Raw genomic sequence first — 25,423 nt, forward strand, 5'->3', positions numbered from 1 at the left:
AAAATAATTAAAAGTATAACGTTAGCACGCGTCAGCATATCGGCTTGAGTAAAATATACAGAGTAGGGTCTGCGGCACATTTGGAAAGCTCTGTATATGACTTGCGATTGAATATTCCAGAAGGCGGTTTTGCAACTGGGTCTGTTCCATAAGCCCAAGTTTAAGCTACCAGGTTCTGCCCAAACATATGGTGACTCGTCTTGGCAGTAGAAGCTTGGCAAATGTATTATTTAGTGAGCTGTTGACTGCGCTCGGTTCTGCCAAGACTCGGCTTAAGTCAGAAGGAGTTGAGCTTTAAATGGTTCATGAAGATCCCCGCTGAATTCGGCAGCTCATCGCGGAACAGCGAAAGCTGCCATTTACCACAAACCTCACAACAGAGGCCACCATTACCACGAAGCCTACTACGGTGCCTCATAAAGCTACCTACAGACCTCATAGTCAACTCTTCAGCTATCCACAAAGAGGGGGATACTCCATGTTGACGATGGAGGTTGAGACCCGCAGACCCGAGGTCCGTAGTTACAATGTATCATAAACTGTTACACAATGAACTCTGCCTCTTACCGTAGACCTGGGACACTAAACACGGCAAGATCTACGATCCAAAGGAACCCTGCCAAGGATCAATTTAAGAGAAGAAGATGAAGTGAATACCAAATAGCCTACATTTATCTGGCTGGACCAGAACACAACGCAACTCAAAGTCTAGGAACCTCCTGGCTGGAATCAGTTATTCATTATTAGAACATCAGAAATAACAATTTATATTTAAAGGTCAGTTCTGCAAAATACCCATTTGTTTTTTTAATCATTAATATTACCTTTTAATGTCAGAATAAATGGGGTTACTGAAATTAAAGAGGTTTGTCTTGATGATAAAAATCTAAAACAGTTTCGTTATTGAAACGATTTACTTATTACTCTGAAACAATCGACGCTCGCTCACTCCTGCAGATCCGGAAAATATTTTAGTTTATTTATTCATTTTAAAATTCACAAAAGAACGACGCTTCTCATTCCCAACGCGATTTCTAATCGATTGAACTAGAATGATACGTATAATAATACAATTCAAACGCTGGCATTCTAAGCGTATGGCATGAATAAATGATTTATATCTCGTCTCAGAAAAGAATCCGCTGCGAGAAAAAAAATTCCATTTGGAAGCGCGGCTGGAGAGGTTATTTTTCGATTCTTCTTTCTTTCTTTTTTATGTCAGCCCAAATTTTACAGGAAGCTCCATCAATTATTTACATTGTTTTTGGGTGGTAAAAAAAAAAAGTTTTCAGTTAGCTCGTCCAAAAATATACTGTTTTACCGAGTCTTTTTTTTATTTTTCTATTTGCCAAGTAAGACTATGGAATTTATTTGTGTCCACGCTGGGGAATTTATTAGCGGCCGTGGAATTTAGTCAACGGAAAAAAAAAAAAAACCACGATCTGCCCTCCCGGCGATTCTGTTACTAAAATATTCACAGCTAGAAGCACCGAGAGGTCTAGGTTACGGCGAAAACTAGAATGTCAGCATGGGATGTGACACACGAGGTCCGTGTTGACAGTTACAAAGAGCCGCGAGACTCAATACGCGTAGAAGCGAGTTCTCCGGCCAATGCGAAGAGCCGGCGCGAATGCTCTGACGTCACGCGTGTAACTTATTTTAAGGTTTACACATTTAAAGTTATTTTTCTTGCTGATTTTTTTTTGTATTTAACTACTGGATTATATAATATATATATATATATCCGCTCTGTTGGAGAGCTATTTATAGGAGGACATTTGACCTCAAAATTCTACGCGTACAATGAAAAAAAAAAAAACTCCAAAGAGTTTATTTACTCCCGTGCGAGTTTTGTATTTGTTACAAAAAAAAAAAAACATGTTACTTATGTTACACTCGGGGGCAACAGTTGCCGGTACTATATGTGGTACAGCTTGGAGAATTCTTATTTAAGCTTTTAGATCGTAAGCTTGCAAGCCGAGCACTCTTTACCTAATGTATGGGCTGGTCCAGTTATTGGTCATTCCAATGGGGAAGCACAAAGCTCTAGTGATTGACAAGCAGCTCCCATGAGCTCATAAGCCAATTATTATTTTTAATTATTGATTTATATAGCACCATCATATTCCGCAGCGCTGTACAGCGGTGAGTTGAGCTACTGTCGGGAGTGGGGAGTTGAGTTGGTATCTAAAACATCGGATTTCTGCTCTCAGTTTCTAAGGTTTGATTGAATTTTTGTGTCCTGTACGTTTCGCCCCCACACTTCACAACACCTGAAAGCCATTCTTGCTCAGATAAATGCATTTTAAGAAATAACGTCCGGGATCCGCTGATCGGAGATGACCTTCCACCGACACAGAGTATTTATTATGCCGGAGGAATGAGCTGCTGTTCAGCCATAAAGTTTGACCTCCTGCTTGCGTGGGAAGTTGAGGAACACAAGCAAGAAGGCAACAAAGTAACCGGAATACTCCGCAGTGCACGAGATACATATTTTAAATTCTCCTTAAGAACTCACTTCGTTGTCATGCGGTGGCAGCTGGTGCAGGAGCTGCTTTATCCTGGATTTTTCGCCGGGGCTATTGACATATGGGACTTTGTCATCAGGTAGACAGCTGTAGTACTGATGGACCTAACAAAAAATAAAGAGCCGTTAATGCAAGGTCTTTGAGCGAAGCGAGACCAAATAATCAACAGAGAAGCAAAGGGAATAACGTACAAAACTAAAAAAAAAAAAAAAAAAAAAATTCCTTTTAATGCAAACACGGAACATTCGCCCTATTCCTGCAAAACCACAAGAATGACGAGACGGCAGGAGGGTCTTCCAGGCCGGTTCTACATCTGGAAAAGGGATTGTTTAAACTCCATGAAACGAGCCATAATAATTATAAGGATTGGAAGGCAACTTCACGGATTATGTATGTTTATGAAGTGTCGGCCGCGTATGAAGTGTCTTGGAGAACAAATACTTTCAGAGTAAAGGAATGAATTTAGTGGAGGTACAGAAATATACATTCTCCCGGATTCAATTTGGAGATTTTAGTAGAAGAGAGATTACCGTGACCAGATCCACATAGGACCAGGGGTCAGAGTCAACCCAATCCAATAAGTTATTCCTAAATATATTTCACTGAAGAGCTCCAAAATCTTACGTGATACGGCGGACAAACAAAACTTCTGAAGAAAGTTCTATATTCTAGTTTTTTTTCTCAAAATGCATGTATAATGTACTATTTGTTTCATCGCATTTGGACTCTTGAGGGCTGTCAGTAGGTGTCATAGACATATTAGCTCTTTTCCTATTCCCAAAACTAGAGGTCAAGGTTCTAAACCATCAATACTTTAAATATGACTGTAGACCCCTTTGGGAGGCTCGAATATCAGTTTGGAATTCATGGAGAGAGAGAGAAAAAAAAATCAATCAGTACATAACAGATTCTCGGCCATGAGCTAATTTTTGTTTTCTGCGCAAAATAGTTATTTTTTTTAAGGAATTACTCAAGACTTGATTAGAAGAGCCTATGAGGAATTATTGTGTCATTTTCTCTAAAAATTAAAAAAATGTGTAAAAGCTTACAAAAAAACCCTATACAGTGCGTCACGTACTAATGCAAAGCAGTTCACTAAATCTAAATTAGAAATGACAGTCATATCCTGGATGAATAAATGGGAAACAGGACGAAACCAGGCAAAAAAAAAAGCACGTGATTGATTATCAGGCTATTAAAACTATTAAGCGGAGAAATTATTTTAGTAGAAGAGAATTAGAAGGAATTAATGAGCAAGTAAAAGAACATTTAGAAATCTAGTGCAGTCCTCAACTGTTCTGAACAACATAAAATATTGCCCAAGTGACCCTCTCTTTTCCTCTACTGATGCCCCACTCTCCTCCCTTGTGTCCTTCATTCTTCTCTGCTGCCCCTCTTTCCTCCCCTGTGCCCTTCTTTCCTCTCCCGTGCCCCTCTTTCCTCTCATGTGGCCCTCTTTCCTCTCATGTGGCCCTCTTTCCTCCCCTGATGCCCCTCTTTTCTAGGAGGTCAGAGTGTTTGCTGGGTATGAGGGTATCACAGGGTTCTACAGCCCTAAAACGTGTATAGAAACAACAGGCTTTTAAAATTAAATGGGGTAAATAAAACCCATTATTCTTCTAAATGCCTCATCCAGTATAAATCATATATGTAAAAGAGATATCAGAAAGTCCCCATAGAGCTTTGCCCCAGATACATCTCTTGAAACAAAATAACCCTTATTTGCCGAGTACTTGGTATGATTAGATACATTCCAGATGAATCTAATACAATACATTTACTGGACTTGTAATAATAATAATAATAATAATAATAATAATAATAATAATAAATAGATCATAAAATCTGAAAACTGTAATATGCTTTCTTTCAACTTAAAGAATTTGTCAGCTTCTACCCCCCTAACATCTGTTCGTTCTCGGGTTTGGCAAGGAACACGTTGTAGATGCCTCCACCCACACCGCAAGTTGTGAGAGATTTCTGTAACAATTTAAGGAGTTGATTAGCATCTGAAATCTGTTCAAATGCTTGTTCTTGGTGTACGAACCAAGAGAGAGGAAAGTTACATGAAAATGTTCATCAGTGGCTGGTATATTCTAGCTTCAAGTCCATCTTATTAAACCCCCCGGGAGGCCTTGCGCAATACATCGGTTAGACGTATAGTCATTAGGGACTCTCTAAAGGCCAAACAAGAAGCAAACGCATAAATAAACCATGAATTTGTTTGGCCTTTATCTGAAATCTCTGATTCTTGTAGGTCTCCTTTTCCAACACCACCTAGAACAGTGAAAATTGTAATAATATCCTTAACACATAGAATGTTCTATGATACACTATGTGCGATGAGAGGATTACTAACAAACACATCTGTTAATCGAGATCTTCACTGAGAACAGCAGCGATTTCCACAGCGTGCCCAAAAAACGGGGAAAATTCCTTCCTGACTCCAAAATATCCAGATATCCCTGTATATTCCTCATACTATATATATAATATACTATCTGGCCCCTGTAACTAATCCTTCCCGTCCTTATAACCCGTTATATCCCTGTATATTCCTCATATTATATATTATATACTCCCCCCCCGTATAACTAATCCCGTCCTTATAACCCGTTATATCCTGTATATTCCTCATATTATATATTATATACTCTCCCCCCGTATAACTAATCCCGTCCTTATAACCCGTTATATCCTGTATATTCCTCATATTATATACACTCCGCCCGTATAACTAATCCCGTCCTTATAACCCGTTATATCCCTGTATATTCCTCATATTATATATTATATACTCTCCGGCCGTATAACTAATCCCGTCCTTATAACCCGTTATATCCTGTATATTCCTCATATTATATATTATACACTCTCCGGCCGTATAACTAATCCCGTCCTTATAACCCGTTATATCCTGTATATTCCTCATATTATATATTATATACTCTCCCCCCGTATAACTAACCCCGTCCTTATAACCCGTTATATCCTGTATATTCCTCATATTATATATTATATACTCTCTGGCCGCTTGAAGACTTTCTTCAAGTCTGAATGGACGACCTCTTGTTTTTTGCAGTCCTATTAATGAACAGGACAGGCGGGTATTGTTCCCGTATGCGGTTTGTATAATGACATCATACTACATCTTGGCCAAGACACAACCCATTGTCTAAAAACACTCCATGTTAAGTCTACAGAGCCTTTAAATATTATATCTTATCAAATTATGAAACTGTGTATTTAACTAAGTTGTCCAGGCAATAGTTTGGTGAAGGGCCAAATAAAGCCGTTGGGTTATTTAAGTCAAGTTATGAGTACATCGTACACTAAGGAACAATCTAAAGTATTCTGGCAGAGCACAAAAACCCAACCAATAACCTAGTTTCCGGAGTATTCCACATACATGCTCGGCATTTATACAAATTAAAAGATTACAAATATGTTAGGAAATTGGCTTTTAACAGCTCTGCCTTTAAGAAGCTATCGACGTTCTCACAAAGATCTTAATGCCCGGAGTACTTCTCAATGCCCGAAGGCTATTTTTAATTTTTATCTCGGGTCCTTTGAAGGCGGGTAGAAGGCAGCAGCCATTTTTATCAACGACTTCAAGAGCTGGAAGCTCTCTGGGGCCGGGCTGAAGATTCTAAAGACAAATATGACATCGCGAACGCGTAAGGAAATGATTAAACACGGCAGGATACCAACCGTTACCGTCCCAAGATACATCGTTCCTAAAATATAAGTCACGAGTCACCAATGGAGAAATGAGACATTTGTTTGACGTCAACAGATTCGACAGATACTTTTTTTGGTATAAATTATCCTCACTCAATGTCGAGTGGAGGGTGACAAGATTAAGATGTATACCTCCCACAACTTCAAACCAGCCAAAGAGGGGGACTTTTATAACTGGGGGGTGTGGTTAGAGGTGGGACAGGGGCGGGGCTTTACTAAATTTTTATGTTATAAACTATTTTTCTGCTGTTTCTATACAGATTATTGGGGCTTTTAGGGCCGTAGAACCTTCTGATACCCTCATGCCCAGCAAACAGGAGACACATGTGAGGACGACAACGATCAGAGACTCGAGAGTTCTCTCCCCTCTGTCTCAAAAAGAGTTAACAGGCATCTCATTATAATGCCCCATTTAGTTCCCCCACCCCTGTGCATTTTATTTGACGCTGGAAACCCCGTATCGCACAGATTAACATTTAATGGGAGACTCAGCTGCAGTAATGGCAGAATAATAGCGATATAACGGCTAAACCACTGCAAGCGCTCCTGCGATAGAAACACTTTTACAGCTGACTGGTTATACAGCTCGGAAACGCCAATTCTATTTTTAATGTGCCGAGCCCCGTTCCTTTATATAACCCGACCTAGAACATCCCCGCCTTCGCTTTAAAGAAACACAAAATAAAACCTGCATGGATACATTACATACATTCTACACGACCGCACATAAAAAGTAACGCTTTACATATATTCCTTTACAACTAATTGTTTTTAAATATCCTGGAGTGCGATCTTTGAGGTTTGTTACCCTATACAGCGCTGGGGGTTATTACTGTATACAGCGCTGGGGGTTATATTACTGTATACAGTGCTGGGGGTTATATTACTGTATACAGCGCTGGGGGGGTTATATTACTGTATACAGCGCTGGGGGGGTTATATTACTGTATACAGCGTTGGGGGTTATATTACTGTATACAGCGCTGGGGGTTATATTACTGTATACAGCACTGGAGGTTATATTACTGTATACAGCGCTGGGGGTTATATTACTGTATAGAGCGCAGGGGGTTATATTACTGTATACAGCGCTGGGGGTTATATTACTGTATACAGCGCTGGGGGTTATATTACTGTATACAGCGCTGGGAGTTATATTACTGTATACAGCGCTGGGGGTTATATTACTGTATACAGCGCTGGAGGGTTATATTACTGTATACAGCGCTGGGGGTTATATTACTGTATATAGCGCTGGGGGTTATATTACTGTATACAGCGCTGGGGGTTATATTACTGTATACAGCGCTGGGGGTTATATTACTGTATACAGCGCTGGGGGTTATATTACTGTATACAGCGCTGGGGGTTATATTACTGTATACAGCGCTGGGGGGTTATATTACTGTATACAGCGCTGGGGGGTTATATTACTGTATACAGCGCTGGGGGGGTTATTACTGTATACAGCACTGGGGATTTTAGTCAACGAGAAAAATATTTTTTTCATTTTTTCTGCCTAAGTAAAATGATTGGCATACTTGTGTTGGAGACATTAAGGAAAGCACTAAAAACACAAAAAAACAGTCTAAATTTAAGAAGTACCTGTTCTGGTTTCAGTCCGGGAGGAATCCAGGCGTATTCTTCCAGAGCGCAGCCGGAGTCGTCATCGGATGTGGAATTCCTTTGAAAGTCAAACATCAGTTTGTTCATGGTCTTCTCCATCTCCAGTGGCATCGCTGTAGCGCTGTGGTCCTCCCGTGGGCACTTACAATGAAGACAAATCTTCCTGCGGAAATAAAACGCCGTGTAAGTGTGGCCATTTCCCTTCATCCGCCGAAGCTTAGATACCAGACTATAAACAAATTCTTTGGCACCGCGCCTCCGGCAGAGGACTGACATATTCCATGAATTCCATGAAGCCCTTTTGTTTGCTTATGTCAATAGAACACATGGGGAAAGAGCTAGAAGAGACACACGTACAGAACAGAGCCCCGGATTAAGAACACACGATACGTTTTGGGATATTTATGCATATTTATAAATATAAAATTTACAATAATTATTTTTTTCTATTCCCTTAGGAACCATCAAGTATCTCATTCAGGGCAAAACATTCAAACACAGCGTTGAAGATACAGTCTGTCCGATCAGTAGCCCTGATTTTATCGTGAAATGGAAGGACGGTTGGATGAACAGATAAATGGATACTCAAGCTACAGAATTCTGGATATGTTCTGAATTTCACTCCCACATCAGAGGGCAGATGTTGTCTCAGGCCGACTATCGAGGCAACCTCTAGGTTGTTGACTTTCCAGAGGGTTACACCAGGTTGTCCAACTGGTTCTTCTTAGGGCCAACTGGGCAAAACCTACAGCCGAGGAACTTCGTTGTCTTTTTCTTGGTACCTGGACAATCTATACATTTGGTAGTACTTTGGTGAACATACTTTGCAGAAGTGGTCGTCTATGCTATTTGCTTGTTTTTATGAATGTGACGTCCCATATACCAGCTATACACCCATCTTCTGAATTCAACCTTTACGTGGCAATAACCAGAACAAAAAGGCGAGCCGGTACATTAGGTGTAGAGAGCCCGGCTCGTAAGCTTACAATCTAGAGGAGTTTGCCATCTAGAATGCCCAATTCATCTGTTTCACTAAGCACTGAAGCAACTTCCCTAGGGGTCGAGCTACCCCCTTTCCGACAGACCAGTCTTCACGCCCAAAAGGCTTCATGTATATTATCAACCATCGCAGATGAAGCTCGACTCGTCTGTTCCAGATACAGCACTGAAACGGGACCGAGGAATTAAGTTACGCACCGCTGGGTTTCAATTAAAGCTGGCTGCCTTACTTTGTAGGCTAACACATGCCAATTTAATCTCTCCCAACCAAAACATGATTTAGAATAAGAGAAAAACACGGCATTCCCTAAAACAAATGTTTCCTGTTATCTAACGAATAAATACTCCAATCCGTCACGGGGCTTTTTCTGTGATACGTCTAATTAATCATTAAGTCCTCCAAGTCAACCAAAAGCTCTTCTATCCCAATTAATCTAGAATTTCATTTTTCATATAGCAAAAAAAAATAAAAAAGTGGAAGCTTAGAATTCTATCTCCCACTGTAAGATAATGAATCTCTCCCCGCGGAGCGAGGCTTGCGCTATTAATTTTAATCTTTACCTTTAAAGGTTAACAATACTCGGTAAATGAATTATTAATGAAGATCAATACATAGACAGCCAGAAGAGGAAACGGGGAAAAATTTCCTAGAGAGACAGATTATGAAGACAAGATTCCTGCGATTTATAAAAAATAAACCGCAGAAGATAAAAAAATAATAAAAATAATAATAGTATTAATACAACTACTAATAATAATAATAATAATAATATAAAAAATAATAATAATAATGCAAATATCCCAATTACTTTTATCTTTTAGATTTTAAATTGAAAATATATCACATTTTCAATAATAAATCCTACAGAAAATGTTACCTTTTTATACAAAACCATTCATAATAAAACCCAAAGCGGAATGTAGCAAGATTCTAAACAGATTCAAGGTTCTTATCCCAGAAAACCGGAACAAACTTTATTGAAAATCTTGAGTTATGGCTATTGACTTTTTAGAAATTTTGAAGGGATCTCAGGATTCCAAAGGGACCAGAGGGATTAAGCCCAACAGCTGACGCTCCAATCAGTTATTACGAGTGCCTGGGGATGCTAATTGTTGAGGATTGCTATCGTGGTTCATCCACAGACCAACTAAGTCATTAAAACTCAACTTTGCCAACTTGGCTACAACAGACATGAATGTGTCCTCTGGTGAGATGATTCATATTTTGAAGTTTCCTTTAGGTTAAAAATAAAAAAAATACAAATTGTGGGATGAGAGACGTCATTGGTATAACGGTGGATGAGTCCGGCTCGTACTAGTCTTTGTGCTCATCATTTTAGGATCTAGGGTATAACGAGATATATGGCGGAACAATTTGGCCTCAAGAGTCATAAAACCCTACGGTACGGTGGAGAGTTTGTTAAAATGGACTTATGGTCACCATGAGACGAATCATCAAACACACAGGATCAAGGTTCGTAATAGGCCATGGCAATCTCCTTTAATTATATCAACTTGGATTTCCCGACTAACGCCCTAAAAACCAAGAAATATTTCCCCAGAGAAAAGTCCTCAGAAGAAGTCACTCAATCTTAACAAGATCGAAATTGATTTTTTAAATGAAATTTCCTAAATACATTTATAAAGCCAACAAATTAATTTGATCAGAAAAAAAAATAAATAAATAAAATCAGGGAATGCCGGGCACTTTACATGATAAGACAAATAACAAAATGCTGGATAGAATCAGAACCTGCATTAGAATAAACGCAGGTCTTAGAGATGGAACAACGGCGGATTTTTGCTAAATGTTTTTATTTGATACCAAAGCAATGACAAGATTATCGATAGACCCAAATGAAGAATGTAGAATGTTGTTCTAATCATTAGCGCTAGGTTACCTCATTTTAATATCGTTTTAGGAAAGAAAGGTTATGACCACGCATCAGAACTGTCCAGGTTTGACCCGGAGTCTCCAGATGAAGTCCTGATTCCCCAGATCTCTGGATCACTTTCCTCTTTTTCCAGACAGGGCAGTGATGTTTAGCCACACCCACTTCCCCTCCTACTCTCAGACCATTTAAGGTGTGTGAGGCTAGCCCCACCCCCTGGCAGAGCTATTTTCACCTTCTCGCAAAGCCACTCCCCTAGAAGAATTAAAGGGACCCGGTAGCCTGCATTGGGATGTCCCCAGGTATGGTAATGCCTCTCTAATGGAAGCCTATAAAAACGTTTTTAAAAATAATAGGAATAAAGCACCAATGAGTAATTTCCTGTCAGCCATAATATGGCTGCTGTCTATGTGGTGAGTATCATCATGTTGGAAAATAATATTTTTTGTTGTTACTATGTTGGAAAGATGACCACTGCGCCATTGCAGTCGATGTAGGGTCCATTGTGTGTCTAGGTGATGCCATTGGTTTTTCATGGACCAGAATCTCATTTCCTGGACACATCAAAGGGAATTTTCTAAGACAAAGGTTCTCGGAACAGTAATCTATCCCTCTCGTTTACTAGGAGGCGCGTATATGATTAAGCATACATACAGGCACACACGCAAGTCTCTCTCTTTGTGAATCACGTGTACTGGGAATTCAGCCATTCGCTCAGCTGATGAGACCATCAATGCGCATTTCGATGCCTTTCTGTGGCTAATCCATACGACAAAGCCTAGGGCAGAAAAGGCCAGATTTGATGCTTGCGTATTAAATGAGTTAAGCAGACCTTGGGATAACAATGAGGCGTTATTACTGCAATCATTACATACACACGGTTGGATAATAAGATCCTCAGAAGTGTGTCTGTAAGAACTGTGACCGATTGCAATGACAGAAGGCTCTCGGTGCAGATGCATCATGGGAATACAGTGACAGGGTAATTGCCGGTCTGCCAAAAATACAGGACATGCACTCAGATCAGGGCTCTTTGGAATCCTTGTTTATTTTACATTCACATGTCTTCTGCCAATAATGTTTCCTTCTTTTGGAAAGGGTCCATCGACGGAAACGCATCATAATAGAAGACACTAAATAAAATAATCCTGGCGTAGAACACACGCAACCTCTTTTTAATAATAGAAAACCGGAAGTGGGGTCAAGGTTGGGCGATTGACCACACATCCATAACATTTAGGTTAAAATCTAGTCCTGTAAATATTTTACATTTGGTCAAGTCTTCAAATTTATTGATTTAGCCTAGGGCTTTATTGAACTCGAATCTTTAATGGTCTATAATCCTTACCCATTGGGACCAATTGGGTCTTCATAAAACCTTCTGGTCTACCTCATTAATAAATCATTTCGTCTCCTGCCGGCTGGAATCTGTTGGCCATTGTCCGCTCTACCTATAGATCACAGTTAGAATATTCTACCCATTGTTTCTCTCTTTTAAGCGACCCTTTATTGTTAACATACTCTAGTAAAATCAACAGCCCACCTTGTTGGTGACCGTAGATGACAAGATCTGAAAGAACTACAAGGCTTCAATGATGTCCACAGAAGGTCTCCCATTAGCAAGCCCTCAAAATTGCCTCCAAGTTGTTACGTTGTTAAGATAACATTTTATTTACGAATTCCTAGGTAGTCAGACGTCTCCTGTGATTCTGAGGGGGGGGAGTGGGGGCTATTAATGAAATCTTCCAGATGTATTAATTAAAATGAAACGGTAACTGAGGCAAACATCTATAAGTGGAGACGTGGTATGTTACGTAGACAATATATGTTGACTTTAATCCAAGCACGTTTCACGACCCAAACGGATGTATCAATAGAATCTATTTATATCAAACCAACGATCATTTTCAGTATTAATTCAAGAATATTTCCATAATTCCTACGAGGATAAAATATATTTGAATGGAAGATGAAGCGGTAACAAGGAAGAGAATCACAAGGATGCCCAATGGCACCAAACAGAACCTACAAGTGATGTCATCAACAGCTAATTAATGAAATATATTCGGTCTATGTTTACTCAATGTCTTCTAAATTCCATAAAGGATAGAAACCTGCGCAGGATAATACGCAAATAATAAACATACGCAGAGCCGAAAATCGGAACCTTTGGAAACATCCAACCCGGCTCAGGTCTCCATACAAGTCGCTGTCGGACCGAATGCAAATTTCAGGATATTATATAAACAAGGACCACATGTGGACTCGCTCCCCGTTAATGATATTCATTCAAAATCTGTCTCTTTGGGACATGCACAATCTGTGACTACCCGCAATTATTCATTGATCATAACCAGAGAAAGGCTGCAACAAAAGAAGTGCCTTAATGATATACAGTAGTTGCCGGATTAAAGGCGCCGGCCTGGGCTATAATGAGAGGCTCTATAATTGGCTAATTTGGAAGGTCATTGTTTTGACACATTGCCTTATTATTTTCTTGTTGTAACAAGGAATTGATTACTCAGAGAATGTATTTTATTTACTTGTGCGACACCATTATTTACCCCGTATGTAATAAGAAGGGGACCCCCCAGCTCCAGCAAATCGTCGCGTCTTTTCCTCGGATGGAAAACTCGCCTCGCGTTTTTCTCTTTTCTCTTCGCCAGGCGTTCTAGGACAAGATGACAGAATGGCTACAGGAAACATTCCATTTAGAACGTTTGTCATCTCCAGGTAATAAGATTGAGTGACGCAAGTAGAGTTTAGTGGTGGCGAGGACATTTAATAAGCAAATAAAAGTTTGGACATGCGCAGACACGGGGAGACGGAGAAGGGAAATGTAATCATAAAAGCCAAGATGATGAATTATTGGATCTCGGAAGATTTGAAGCAGACAACACCAGACAAAACTATTTAAGATGCTCCTTGTATGTTCTCGGCAGGGGTTCCAAATGGTCACATAAGTGCAACCCTACAGAACAGGTTATCTTTTGATCAGTAAATTGTTCCATCTAATTGCTCACATATTATATCAAATAGTTGGCTTTTTTTTAATCTCCCGAACACATGGAGTACATTTCCTCCATCCACGCAGAACTTTCTGGTGGCCATCTATGGTTAACGCATTCCTTCATACACAACAACATATGTTAAATGGACCTCGTCATTTATCTGCATTCTATCTGCGTGTGGGTGGATAAAAAACAAATCTCCGTCACCATAGAAATGTATCATCTTATGCTAGATGGGGGCAACACAGTAATGATTTATTATCATGTCAAGGGCAACACACGCCCCTCTGGCAATTAATGTGTTAAAAGAAAATTTTAATAAGATTATGAGCTGGTACTAAGAGAATACCGGTATGTGGCTTGTGTATGTAATTTCTTATAGATGGTTCCCATACCACTCTAGAGAACATATAGCATAATGTGTAGGCAGAATTAACCCTTAGTTACAACTATGGAGAATATAAAGTATAATGTGTAGGCAGCATTAACCCTTAGTTACAACTATGGAGAATATAAAGTATAATATGTAGGCAGCATTAACCCTTAGTTACAACTATGGAGAATATAAAGTATAATATGTAGGCAGCATTAACCCTTAGTTACAACTATGGAGAATATAAAGTATAATATGTAGGCAGCATTAACCCTTAGTTACAACTATGGAGAATATAAAGTATAATATGTAGGCAACATTAACCCTTAGTTACAACTATGGAGAACACATATCAGAATGTGTAGGCAGCATTAACCCTTAGTTGCAACTATGGAGAATACAAAGTATAATATGTAGGCAGCATTAACCCTTAGTTACAACTATGAATAATATACAGCATACTGTGTAGACAGCATTAACCCTTAGTTACAACTATTGAGAACATATAGCATAATCTATAGGTAGCATTAACCCATAGTTACAACAATGTAGAGCGTATGGCACAATGTGTAGGCAGCATTAACCCTTGGTTATAATAGGTAACATACAGCATAATATGTATGCAGCATTAACCATGGTTTATAATGAAGAACAGGTAGTTTAATGTTTGTGCAGCATTAACCCTTTGTTACAACGGAGAACATTTAGCATAACACGTAGGCAGCATTAACCCTTGGTTAGAATAATGGTGACCATACAGCATAACATGTAGGCAGCATTAACCCTTGGAGTACCATAGGAGAGAGTAACATGATGTTTCGCAAACCATACCGGTTCTCCAATGCCTTTCAGATTTTTTTTAGCTGGAAGATTATCAAAAGCTGATAATTAGTTTGTATTTGCAATTGGGTTCCCTTCAGACATTTATTAACTTTTAATCTTTAAATACATTGTTTATGTATCAGCTCTCAGACACAAATAATGATTCAGTAAAGGATTTCATTCATTCCAGCTGTGAAAATGGCTTATTACTACCGCAGGGGAAGCTTTGTGACAAAAAAAGGTAAAACTTTCCCAAAACGAGGGGGGTTTTGCGATACAACCAAATCACCTTGCATTTGCCGAAAAACAAAAAGGGTTTGCTTGATTTTGGAATCAGATGCAAGAAAGTAATGAATTTCACTGATAAAAAAAAATCAATAATTATGTTAATCGCATCAGCCATGCTTTTAAGATAAAGAGAACCGATACAGGGAAGCCTCCTCTTCCATTGGGAGTCAAAGTGCTTTCAATCACAAGATAGAGCAAATGTTTAAATTGATGAAGCCGTGACAAATGACCCAAACCAACGTCTGAATGCTCGGGCATCAAGTCAAAGTGGACGGTAAATTAATTGAATATGCAAAGTTACCGAAACAGATAAAAAAAAAAAAGGGACGACTTTGCATCTGGTGTGAATAATCATCCGGCCATTATTCTGCCCGGCATTATTCGTCCGTGTTTAATAACGATTCAGTTTGTCCTTGGCAAAGCCCCCAACACTGAACACAAAGCAAAAAGGCTAACAGTGTTAATACCCAAGCACGTCAACAGGACATCTCGCATACAGCTGCCTCTCGAAAAGCAACCGACACCGTGCCTGAAAATAGCAAATCGACCTAGAAAAACATCGTCGATATATCGGCACGCTCCTCTAGCAATAGACGCAAGCCCATAAATCTACCGATATCCACGTACACAGTCCTTATAAGCCCAATCTTCTCTCTTTATTCAATCTGTCCTATCCTCATAGGAGACCACCCGGTTCTGTATAACGACATAGACTCTTCTTCGTCATCAGTGAGCATAAGCGTTCATTTCCCAAATTTTGCAAAAATAAAAAACGCTCATAATAGATTCTCTTATTAAAAAAAAAAATCACTAATATCAGAAGACAATGCTCAATAATACACGTAGGACCATATGTATTGACATATATATAAGTACTGTATATGTTGTCACACATGCATATATAGACATTTAAGATCCTGATAGCATGTCACATATAACCCCTTTGATAATGTTACTTTAAGCCAGATTTCTCTATATTTGGTAAAATCTGTACTGTACCTATTTCCCGGCAATGCGGAGAATCCAGGGCTGTTGGCAATCACTGCTAGATCCTTACGGCGAAGGTGATTTTTTCACAGTTGGTGTCTTCGCTCCACACACTTTGCCGAAGCACAAACATCACCGCAGAGCTCAGATACATAATGGTCTGCCTGCTCTCCCAGTTTGACAGAGACTGGGAGTCCCCCCCCCCCTCAAAAGAGCAGCAGGGCTTTTGTCAGAAGCGAACACCGCTGGATAGGAGAGTATGTGCTTTGCGAGCCATCAGCGAAGCTTAAATGCTTCCTTCGCCAAAGCCAAGCATTGCTTACTTACTTTGCAAGCAACTCCAGCAGACCCTCTCCTCCCTCTCTACCTTTTAAATGACTCTACTGGAGAAGGCAATGTTTTGTCCAATTTTGCCTCCCGTAAAGGAAATATTAAACCCTTCCCTTCAGAGCAGGAATCACTGCTTTCCCCAAACGGTCTCGTCATCTCAGTGCTAACGAAGCCTCGTGATGTCATCGACACACATTCTGCACCGGGACAACTTTGAATGGTCACTGGCCGGACGCAAACCGTTCGTTGACACGTAAATAAGACTTATTTTCAACCGAAATCAATAACCCTAGAGGGTGTTTTGGAACAAACAAAACATTTTTTTTTAACCCTTTCAAGCTGGAAATGTCTACGGTAACCCAACGGAGGAAAAAGCCCTCCGACAAAACATTAACCCCTTGGCGCCGGAGGAAACGCACAAAGTGTTAAGGATCCTAATTCTCCAATCTTATTGGTAGCGGACCAAATATGAGCATACTTTCCACATTAAGTTACTGTTTTATATCAAACATATGTTCCAAGTTTTTTTAAAATCTTTTTAAACATCACCCTAGGTTATTTAAGGCAGCTAGCGATACAATTTAACATTCTTCTCATAATGAATTCTTAGAAGGATCTTAGAGGATCAAACCACATTCTGCCATCCTCTCTAATGGCAATATATATTTATTTTTTTCAAGTACATATATTCTTTTTAAAAAAAAAAAAAAAAAACAATATTTGCATTTTAAATGCCTTGAATGGGCTTAGAAAAGGCAGTCTTTGGCCGTAGCTTGTTTATTAATAGTAAAAAGAAAAAAAATGACAGACATACCAAGCTCAAAAGGAAGACAAGGACTCGCAGCAGCTGCCTCCAAGCAATCCCTGTGCTGGTGGCTGGCAGTGGCTTAACAGAGGGAAGGGGGGGGGTTTAACCCATTGAGTGCCGGAGGGAGGTTTTGTCCTCCTTTTCAGATTTTTTTTTTTTTTTTAAGCCAAAATAGTGGGTGGAAAGCCTGCCTTTGTTTTAAAGCGGGGATGGACAAAACAAGACAATATACCCCCCCCACACACACCACCAAATTAATTGCAACATTGTATTCAATATGGGAATAACACAGTTACGCCTTTAACCCTGTGAAAAAAAGATCCCTCCTAAACAAGGGTGTATGCCTCGTCTCTCTGCAGCTCCGAGAGTTTATAAAGAAAACCTATTACTCACTCGAGTTAATGTAAATTGTTATAAAGTCACTGAATGCTTTAACCCCTTCAGTGCGTTACTTGAGTCTGGGTCTTAAATGGTTAAACATGAAGGAGGCACAGAGAGGGCTATACTTGGCCTTTGATCTGCTTCTAAGCAGGATGCCTCATGCTGATAGACAGAGAGGAAACAAGAGACCTCCAGAGCTGGGGGGTCCCGTTTAGTGCCATTATTCACTATTTTAACAACTAGTTGAACTTCTTTATCCTGTATAAAGTACCTTTTAAACCTTTGGTGACAATCCCATAACAGGGACTTAATGGCAGGGAGATCTCTTAACGACTCCAGACGAAGGGGGTTGGAGGTTTAGGGTCTATTACTTGAGGGGTCTATTAAAACGGATGTAATGAGATAAGGCGCACAATTTCACACATCTAAAACTAAGGCCTTTTAATTAAATTAATTCAAACTCATTTTACTATATGTGTAAGTAGATGCCCGAGTACTGGTAACAATTTAAAATTTTTACTTAGTTAAGTAATTCCGACTTTCACCTTGTTTTATCACGAGGCACCATGTGATGTCACCAGACTGACCTCATATTAATACCGTATAATGCGGTCATAGCTCTGACATCATCAGAACAAACGGACAACCAACTGGTGGCAATAGACCAATAGGGTATGTTAAGCCTGCGAGTTGGAGCACGATTAGGAGCAATATAGGTGATCTCTGCTGTTACCAGGATGTTTTAACCCAATACATACAGTCTGGATGGTAAGAATCAGTTTTCTGGAGCTCTAAGCCGGTTATTAGAAAGTTCTCCGTGTAGACAGACAAATCCCAGGAATTAAAGCCTTAGAGAAAACCTTAATTAATATTAATAACGCGTCTCCGCTTCTGTCTGCATTTACACGGCTTGTCCAATAAAATAAACAAATTCTAATTGCGAATATGCAAAACCGATGAAATAAAAAATCACCACGAATTAAATTACATAAAATAGGGGAGTACATATTTTTTTTACACCTCTGCTGTTTATTCCATATACTTTACAAGCGTCTCACACCTTTTCCAAGTTTATAAACTTGCGGTTGGCCCACACCCGGTTACATTATACTTTACAAGCTTAAAATGTTGCCTAATGCGACTCTTACAACTGAGACCTTGACCAAAATACACAGGGAGGGTTGAGATATTGAATAAGAAGGGGCATTCAAATGCATTAACTCTTTCAGTGCCAAAGTCACAGACGCTGGTCGCTACATGCCACCGTTCCAAGCATCAGGCTACCATTGGCACAGACTAAATGCAGTCCGACCTATAAAAAAAATACTACATTAATCTTCATAAAAAATCAAATTTAAAGTTTGTAATTGTATTAAATGCAGAGAGGAGGGTCACTTAAAGATAAACCGTATATATATATAAAAACATGTATAACTGGTGCAGGACTCGGGATGAGGATTAGTTATTACTTAAACAAAAGGCTTATAGAGGAATGAGAGCTATCTGCTGGCTACCGCTGCCTTAGCATATACACACATTCACACGCACACACACATGCACACACGCTTACACTCAGAGCTGTATTTATCTATTCACTCGCCATATCCTCTCATTGTCAAACAGCCAATTAGAAACATACGAATATTTTTTGTTCTCGGGATGAATCCTGCCCAGCGTGATTAATTATTAAACGTCGTATATCACTCATAAATCGCCTGATTGATGTGCACTGTGAATTATTCATACATTTTGAATATTAAACTCAATAAAAGAAATAAACCTTTCGCTCCTCGCCCCAAATACAAAGCGCCCCGGAGGCTGGAAGAGGCAGCAGTACCGAACAGCGAAATAATTTTAATCAGTTAATTAAATTTTAGATGGATTTTTGGTTTTCTTGCCGTGTTTTTATGACCATGTGGTGCCAGAATGTTAGCAAATCCACTCCTAGGCAATTTAATGGGGGAAATAACCATTATTTAAGGATTTTACCTCAAACATGGCATTCAGTTCCTGCCAGTCTGCCAATAACCAGTATCTCATTTCTCCCAAGTGTCTTTCTTTGGTCTTTCCAGTCCATCTTTGGTCCCCGAATCCCTATGCCCCTCAGTGGCGTATTTGGTCTTAGGCCGACTAGTCCAACTAGACGTTTTAAGCAATCAGGCTCCCTGCAGTGCCACTGATCACTGGGCCGGAAGAGATAACTGACCTCTCCGGGCCTTCTAACACTATGGAGGACTGCACCATACATTGATCTAGCTGCCATATTCAGGATGGGTTGGAGCGGTGACAGGCGGGGGAGGGGAGACCAGTTCATAGGGAGTTGCAATAGTCCAGGCGGGATATCACAAGGGAGCGGATTAGTATCTTGGTCGTTTCTTGTGTGGGGAACGGGCAGATTTGGGAGATGTTTTTCTGGTGAAGGCGGCAAGATTCGGTGAGGGACTGGATGCGAGAGATGAAGGAGAGAGCGGAGTCAATTGTGACGCCAAGGCAGCGAACTCGGTCGGTCGGTTGGATGGCGGACTTGTCAACGGTAATAGAGACGTATATTTGGTTGGCCACATTTATCCCGGGACAGGAACAAACGTTAGGACGGAGGCTGCCATCACAGGAATATTTATGATTTAATAACAAACCATGCGGGAGGGTAAGAGATTTCATCTCAAACCCAACGTCAATTTTCTCAACCTTAACCCTTTTAAGAAACGCAATCTAGACAGACAAAACTTCTGCGGGCTTCATAACGAGACGTCATTTTGGAAATCTGCCAACGATACCAAGTTAATGTTGACATTATCCAGTTCCTGGCGGTATAAACACAACAAGGCAAGATGGAGAACCGACTTTCCTCCCCGACCACGAATCCCAATGAACGCGACGGGTGCAGCCCAATCCGTAACAAAGTAATCAGCCTTATCAGACCCATCCATGTCGAGATTCTATCACGGAATTCCAATGGTTTTAATTTACGCGATGACTTTCTCTCTCTCTATCGGAATACAGCTGTTCTGTGAAATCTCCTTGTCTGTCCTGATGGAGCGGTAACAGCTTTTTGGCTCTGGGTTCTAAAAATGTCTGGAATTGTGGTTTTCTAAAACTAAAAAAAAAAAAAAAATCTAGAGTTTTTCGCTGTGATCTCTGAGCTGGAAATACCGATGTTTTCCTTATTTAAAAAGAACATACATCACAAATCCCACAGGGGTGTTTAGACGATGGGGAATTTATCATAGATCCTACTTTAAATTGGAGAGAAAATGTTAAAAAAAAAAAAAAAAAAAAAAAAAAGCTTGTTACAAGAAATGGGGAAATAAAAGGTTTTTCTGGTGCAAAAGCTGAAGGAATGAAAAATGATTTGCGTTGATGGCAACAACAGCAGAAAAGTGTTGTGCAGCAAACCAATTAGATTTTATTGGATTTTCAAGTTAACCTGGAACCAGGTTAAAAAATGTTTTTAAGGTAGACTCTACCTAGAAACTAGACACCTAATTCTAAGAACAGATTAAAAATGTATATAAAAATTGTATATTTTTTGTTGAAGAAAAAGTACAAGCTACATTTAGATGTACTGTAAGGAAGTGTTAGTACCTCAAAGAGGGTGGTAGATAAGTGGAACAGCCTCCCAGCAGAAGTGGTAGAGGGTAATACAGTGAGGGGATTAAACATGCATGGGATAGACATACGGCTCCTGAATCTAAGACGAGACCAACGACTGATTAAGGTTTTTCAACCACAGACTGCAAGATCTCCTTATTGACACTAATTGGCCACGTGTCAAACAATTGGAAGAACCGAGTCATCGATCGCAGGCATTACTATGTATGTGCAAATAAAATGCTTTATTGATTATTGATTTTTTTAAAAAATGACTTTTTAGGCAGCCAATCACAGCCTACCTGAAAAGTCAATTTTTTACCATTAAAAATGCACATTTTTAATCATATTATTATATAGCTTTTCAACAGTTCTAATGTATGTGGTTATTTCAATTGATACATTGGATTGTTTTTCTAGATCACCTTGTCCATCCTGATTGAACGCTAACAGTTTTTAACCCCCGAGTCTTTGCAAATGCTGACTGTATACATTCTGACCTCGAGGACTGACATCAGCAACGTTGTGGGGGGGCTCAGCTGACTTCCTATGACATCATAGTTCACGGGAACTTAAGAAGTGAAAACGCCAACAAGTGTTCATCAAAATGAAAGATTGGAAAAAGGCCGGCAAACATCCAGATGTGGACAAAAAAACCCTAAAACTTGGACCACATAAGATCAGAGCAATGGAAATGATTAACAGCTGTTTTGGCCAGAGATACATCAAAAGAGATACATGCTCACTGTACCCCCCTCGCCCCCCATTAAATATATGTTACAAATAACCGAGGGCCCTTTGAAGGCAGCCGATCACGTTGCATTATTTAAAAGAGGAACGTTTCCAGACTGTGGAGCGCTGAGCGTCATGAATTATACAAAAAGCGTCCGGGGTCTGGGTGAAGGAACATTTTGTTCGCCAACAACATTTAAACCCAGCAATTCCGTCTGACGCAGCGCTTCACTAAACAACATTATAATACGTATAAAATAAAAAAAAGGCCTCTTATAATATATTTGTGCTGATTTAACCAAATTACATATGATGGATTTTACATGGAAGGCTGTAAAAAAATCTATTGAGCTTCTGTTGTGGCAGAGCCAACCAGCTGCTTTTCCATGGAAAACCATTTCTCCTCCATTGAGTGTTGCCCGGCTGGGATATCCAGGTGGATACTACTACTCCTCTCTCCACGAAGATACACTATATGGGCAAAAGTATTGGGATTGGAGATTGCGAGCCGAGGGGGGGCATCTCCTCCAACATCAGCGCCTGACCTCACAAACGCTCTACTGGATGAACGGGCAAAAATTCACACAGAAACCCCCCCAAAATCTTGTGGGAAGCCTTCCCAGAAGAGTGAAAGCCGTTATAGCTGCAAGGGGGGGGGGCAATTTCAAATTAATTTCTATGAATTTAGAATGTGATGTCATCAAAGTCCCTGATGATGTAATGGTCAGGCGTCCCAATACTTTTGTCCATATAGTACAGCTATGAACTTCTTCCCTGTTTTCGGCGCTTTGTCTAAACACTCAGAAAGGTTTTTGCTGATTAACTCAACTTTAGTAACAAAGAATCCTCAAACCAAAGCACCCAACGAGGCGGCTCCACGAACCACAAAAACTTTTCGCAGGTGCTATCATTTCATTTCTGATGGCCTCCCGACAGCACAAAACATCTTTCATTCTGTAGACCACGAGCGACAAACTGATGGATTAAAAACATAACATTAAATATTTGTGCTTCTTTAAATATAGAATATATTCAAGCAAATTTGATCAATTTTAACATGATTTTTTTTTATTTTAAAAATTCTTAAAAAAAAATTCTAGAATTTGCATTATCTACAGAATATTAGAAAGTCCTATTGGTTCAATTTATATTTTTAAAGAAAGGAGAGAGTTCTAGGTCTCCCATTAGCATTTATTCTGAGGGTCCCCTGGGGGGGTTGAATGGTACATTATTAATCCGAACCAGTGAATACAGTCTGATATTATTACATTCTAAGATACAGAAATACTTTCAATAAAATGGGTACATTTACTTAAAAAAAGAGAAAAAGTCGTACATCAAAGCGTACCGGTACCTAATAAACAGTACCATCTGGTTCTTTAAACGTTCCTTACGACTCAGAACGATGCCGTGCCAGAAGGCTTGCAAACAGCAATTAGGCAAAAAAAAAAAGCACTGGAGATAAACCAATATGGGCATTTTTAATAAGAAATTTGGGCGAACTTGGCAAAAAAAAATACAATGAGGAGGTGAAGAACAAAAGAGCGCAAACTATTGGGACTCAGAATTCTTCTTAGCCGAAATAAAGTTGATCTAGAACGTGCCAAACAATAACAGAATGTACCGGGGAGTCGTCTGGGATGCTAAGGGTTAATGACATTAGCGTTTTACTGTACTGAGAGGGTGGTAGGTAAGTGGAACAGCCACCCAGCAGAAGTGGTAGAGGGTAATACAGTGAGGGGATTAAACATGCATGGGATAGACATACGGCTCCTGAATCTAAGACGAGACCAACGACTGATTAAGGTTTGAGTCTTTACAGCAGGCGAAACGGGTGATCAGACGGGGGCCGGACGGGGCCGATCTGCGGGAAAGGTTTCTATGCGCCGTTAAACTGGTTAAATTGGGGGCTTTTTTTTTATGGGAATTGGGCCGCATTCTGGTAGTTACCAAACAAATGTTCTGTTACTGACAAATTTCAACATTTTCATAAATCACTCTTGTATTTGTTCCATTGGAATATCAAACCCTTCTGTCCTCTTAATAGCGTCTGGTAATTATTAGAGCGATATTTTATTTGGCGCGTTCTTAGAAAACGCAGAAGCCTCCGGGGAATTTATTTAGACCGAAAAAAGACTCAAACTTTGACATTAATCACATTTTTGGGGGTTTATACAGTCAGCCGGTAATCAATTAGAAACATTCAAACTTTGAGGAAGTTACAGAGAAGCAACTTTAAACAAAGTAACAATAACCACTACAGGGGTAAATCACAAGACAATGATATCAATTTGCCCCTTTAACCCACATACCCCCCCCAACTAGTTGCGGTGCAGGAGCCTCCAGTCAGCTTCAGCGCTGGCATCACTGCAAAGCGGGGGGGGGTCTGTAAAGACCCCTGCGCGGATAGCACTCCCATTAATTTCAATGGGAGAGCTTTCCTGTTGCCGATTGAAGCAGCCAATCGGTGGCAAGGAATATCAGACCGCACACAGAGGAGGAGGGCAGCTGCAGGAACAGGGCTGCAGCTACAATAACCGGTAAACATGCATTCACTTTTACCGGGGCCTTCATGGAAAGGAATTTCGCTCTGTAAAGCGGTTATTAAACGGTTGGTACGGTTACCGTTGCTTTAGATTTCGCCATTAATTAATCACAGATTCCACCGATTCTGCTTTCGTAAACATGATTTATTGGAAGCATGTGGACTAAATGGAGTTTATACTCAAGTGTTTAACCCAAAAGTTTCATGTATATTTTTTTCTTTTTACTAGATTTGATTTCTCAGTTGGGACATAAATGTCAGATTTAATAGTAATTCTTTGCCATGTCCCTCCTTACCATTTAAAGTCCCCCCCCGTGCCTAATGGTTAGGGACTTAGGCACCCAGGAGATGACACGACTCATGGGCACATCTACTACAGACAGCTAAAAAGAGAGGGTTACAGAGAGCCACAAAGCTTTTAGAACACTGTGAGTGTTAGGTGTAAGCATGAGTGTGCGGCAGCCCATGGTGTGAATGTGTATATGTCAGTGAATGGTGTTAGCATGAATGTATGTGTTTGTATTTGGGGTCTGCATGTGTGTGTGTGTTTGTGTCAATGTATGGTGTTAGAATGTCAGGGGTGAGGCTAAGAGTAGTGGTGCAGGGGGGTAGAGGAAGAGAGATGGTGTGTATGTGTATGGTGGTTAAAGGAGTTTGTGTGTTAGTGTGTGTGTGTGTGTGTGTGTGTGTGTATTTTAGATACAAAGGGGCTAAAGAAACATTGCCCTCAGGTAACACTAACCCCCAGGTCCACCTCATTTACCAACTT

At 40.0% G+C, this 25,423-nt stretch overlaps 1 protein-coding gene across 2 annotated transcripts in view; it reads right to left on the reverse strand.

Moving 5' to 3' along the window:
• The window catches only part of PRICKLE2 (prickle planar cell polarity protein 2), an 87,069-nt gene that overhangs the window by 14,777 nt on the left and 46,869 nt on the right, over positions 1-25,423 (reverse strand). The window contains exons 1-3 of one of the 2 annotated variants that reach the window (XM_053469350.1): positions 16,280-16,682; positions 7,875-8,058; positions 2,519-2,632 (exon numbers count right to left, since the gene is read on the reverse strand). In XM_053469350.1, the coding sequence (XP_053325325.1) occupies positions 2,519-2,632; positions 7,875-8,006 (246 nt within the window). In that variant the 5' untranslated portion in view covers positions 8,007-8,058; positions 16,280-16,682. Of the gene's footprint in view, positions 1-2,518; positions 2,633-7,874; positions 8,059-16,279; positions 16,683-25,423 lie in introns of those variants that run through there. The other variant, XM_053469349.1, reaches the window with a different exon arrangement.

The sequence above is a fragment of the Spea bombifrons genome, chromosome 6, assembly GCF_027358695.1.
Source record: "Spea bombifrons isolate aSpeBom1 chromosome 6, aSpeBom1.2.pri, whole genome shotgun sequence".
Taxonomy (NCBI): Eukaryota; Metazoa; Chordata; class Amphibia; order Anura; family Pelobatidae; genus Spea; species Spea bombifrons.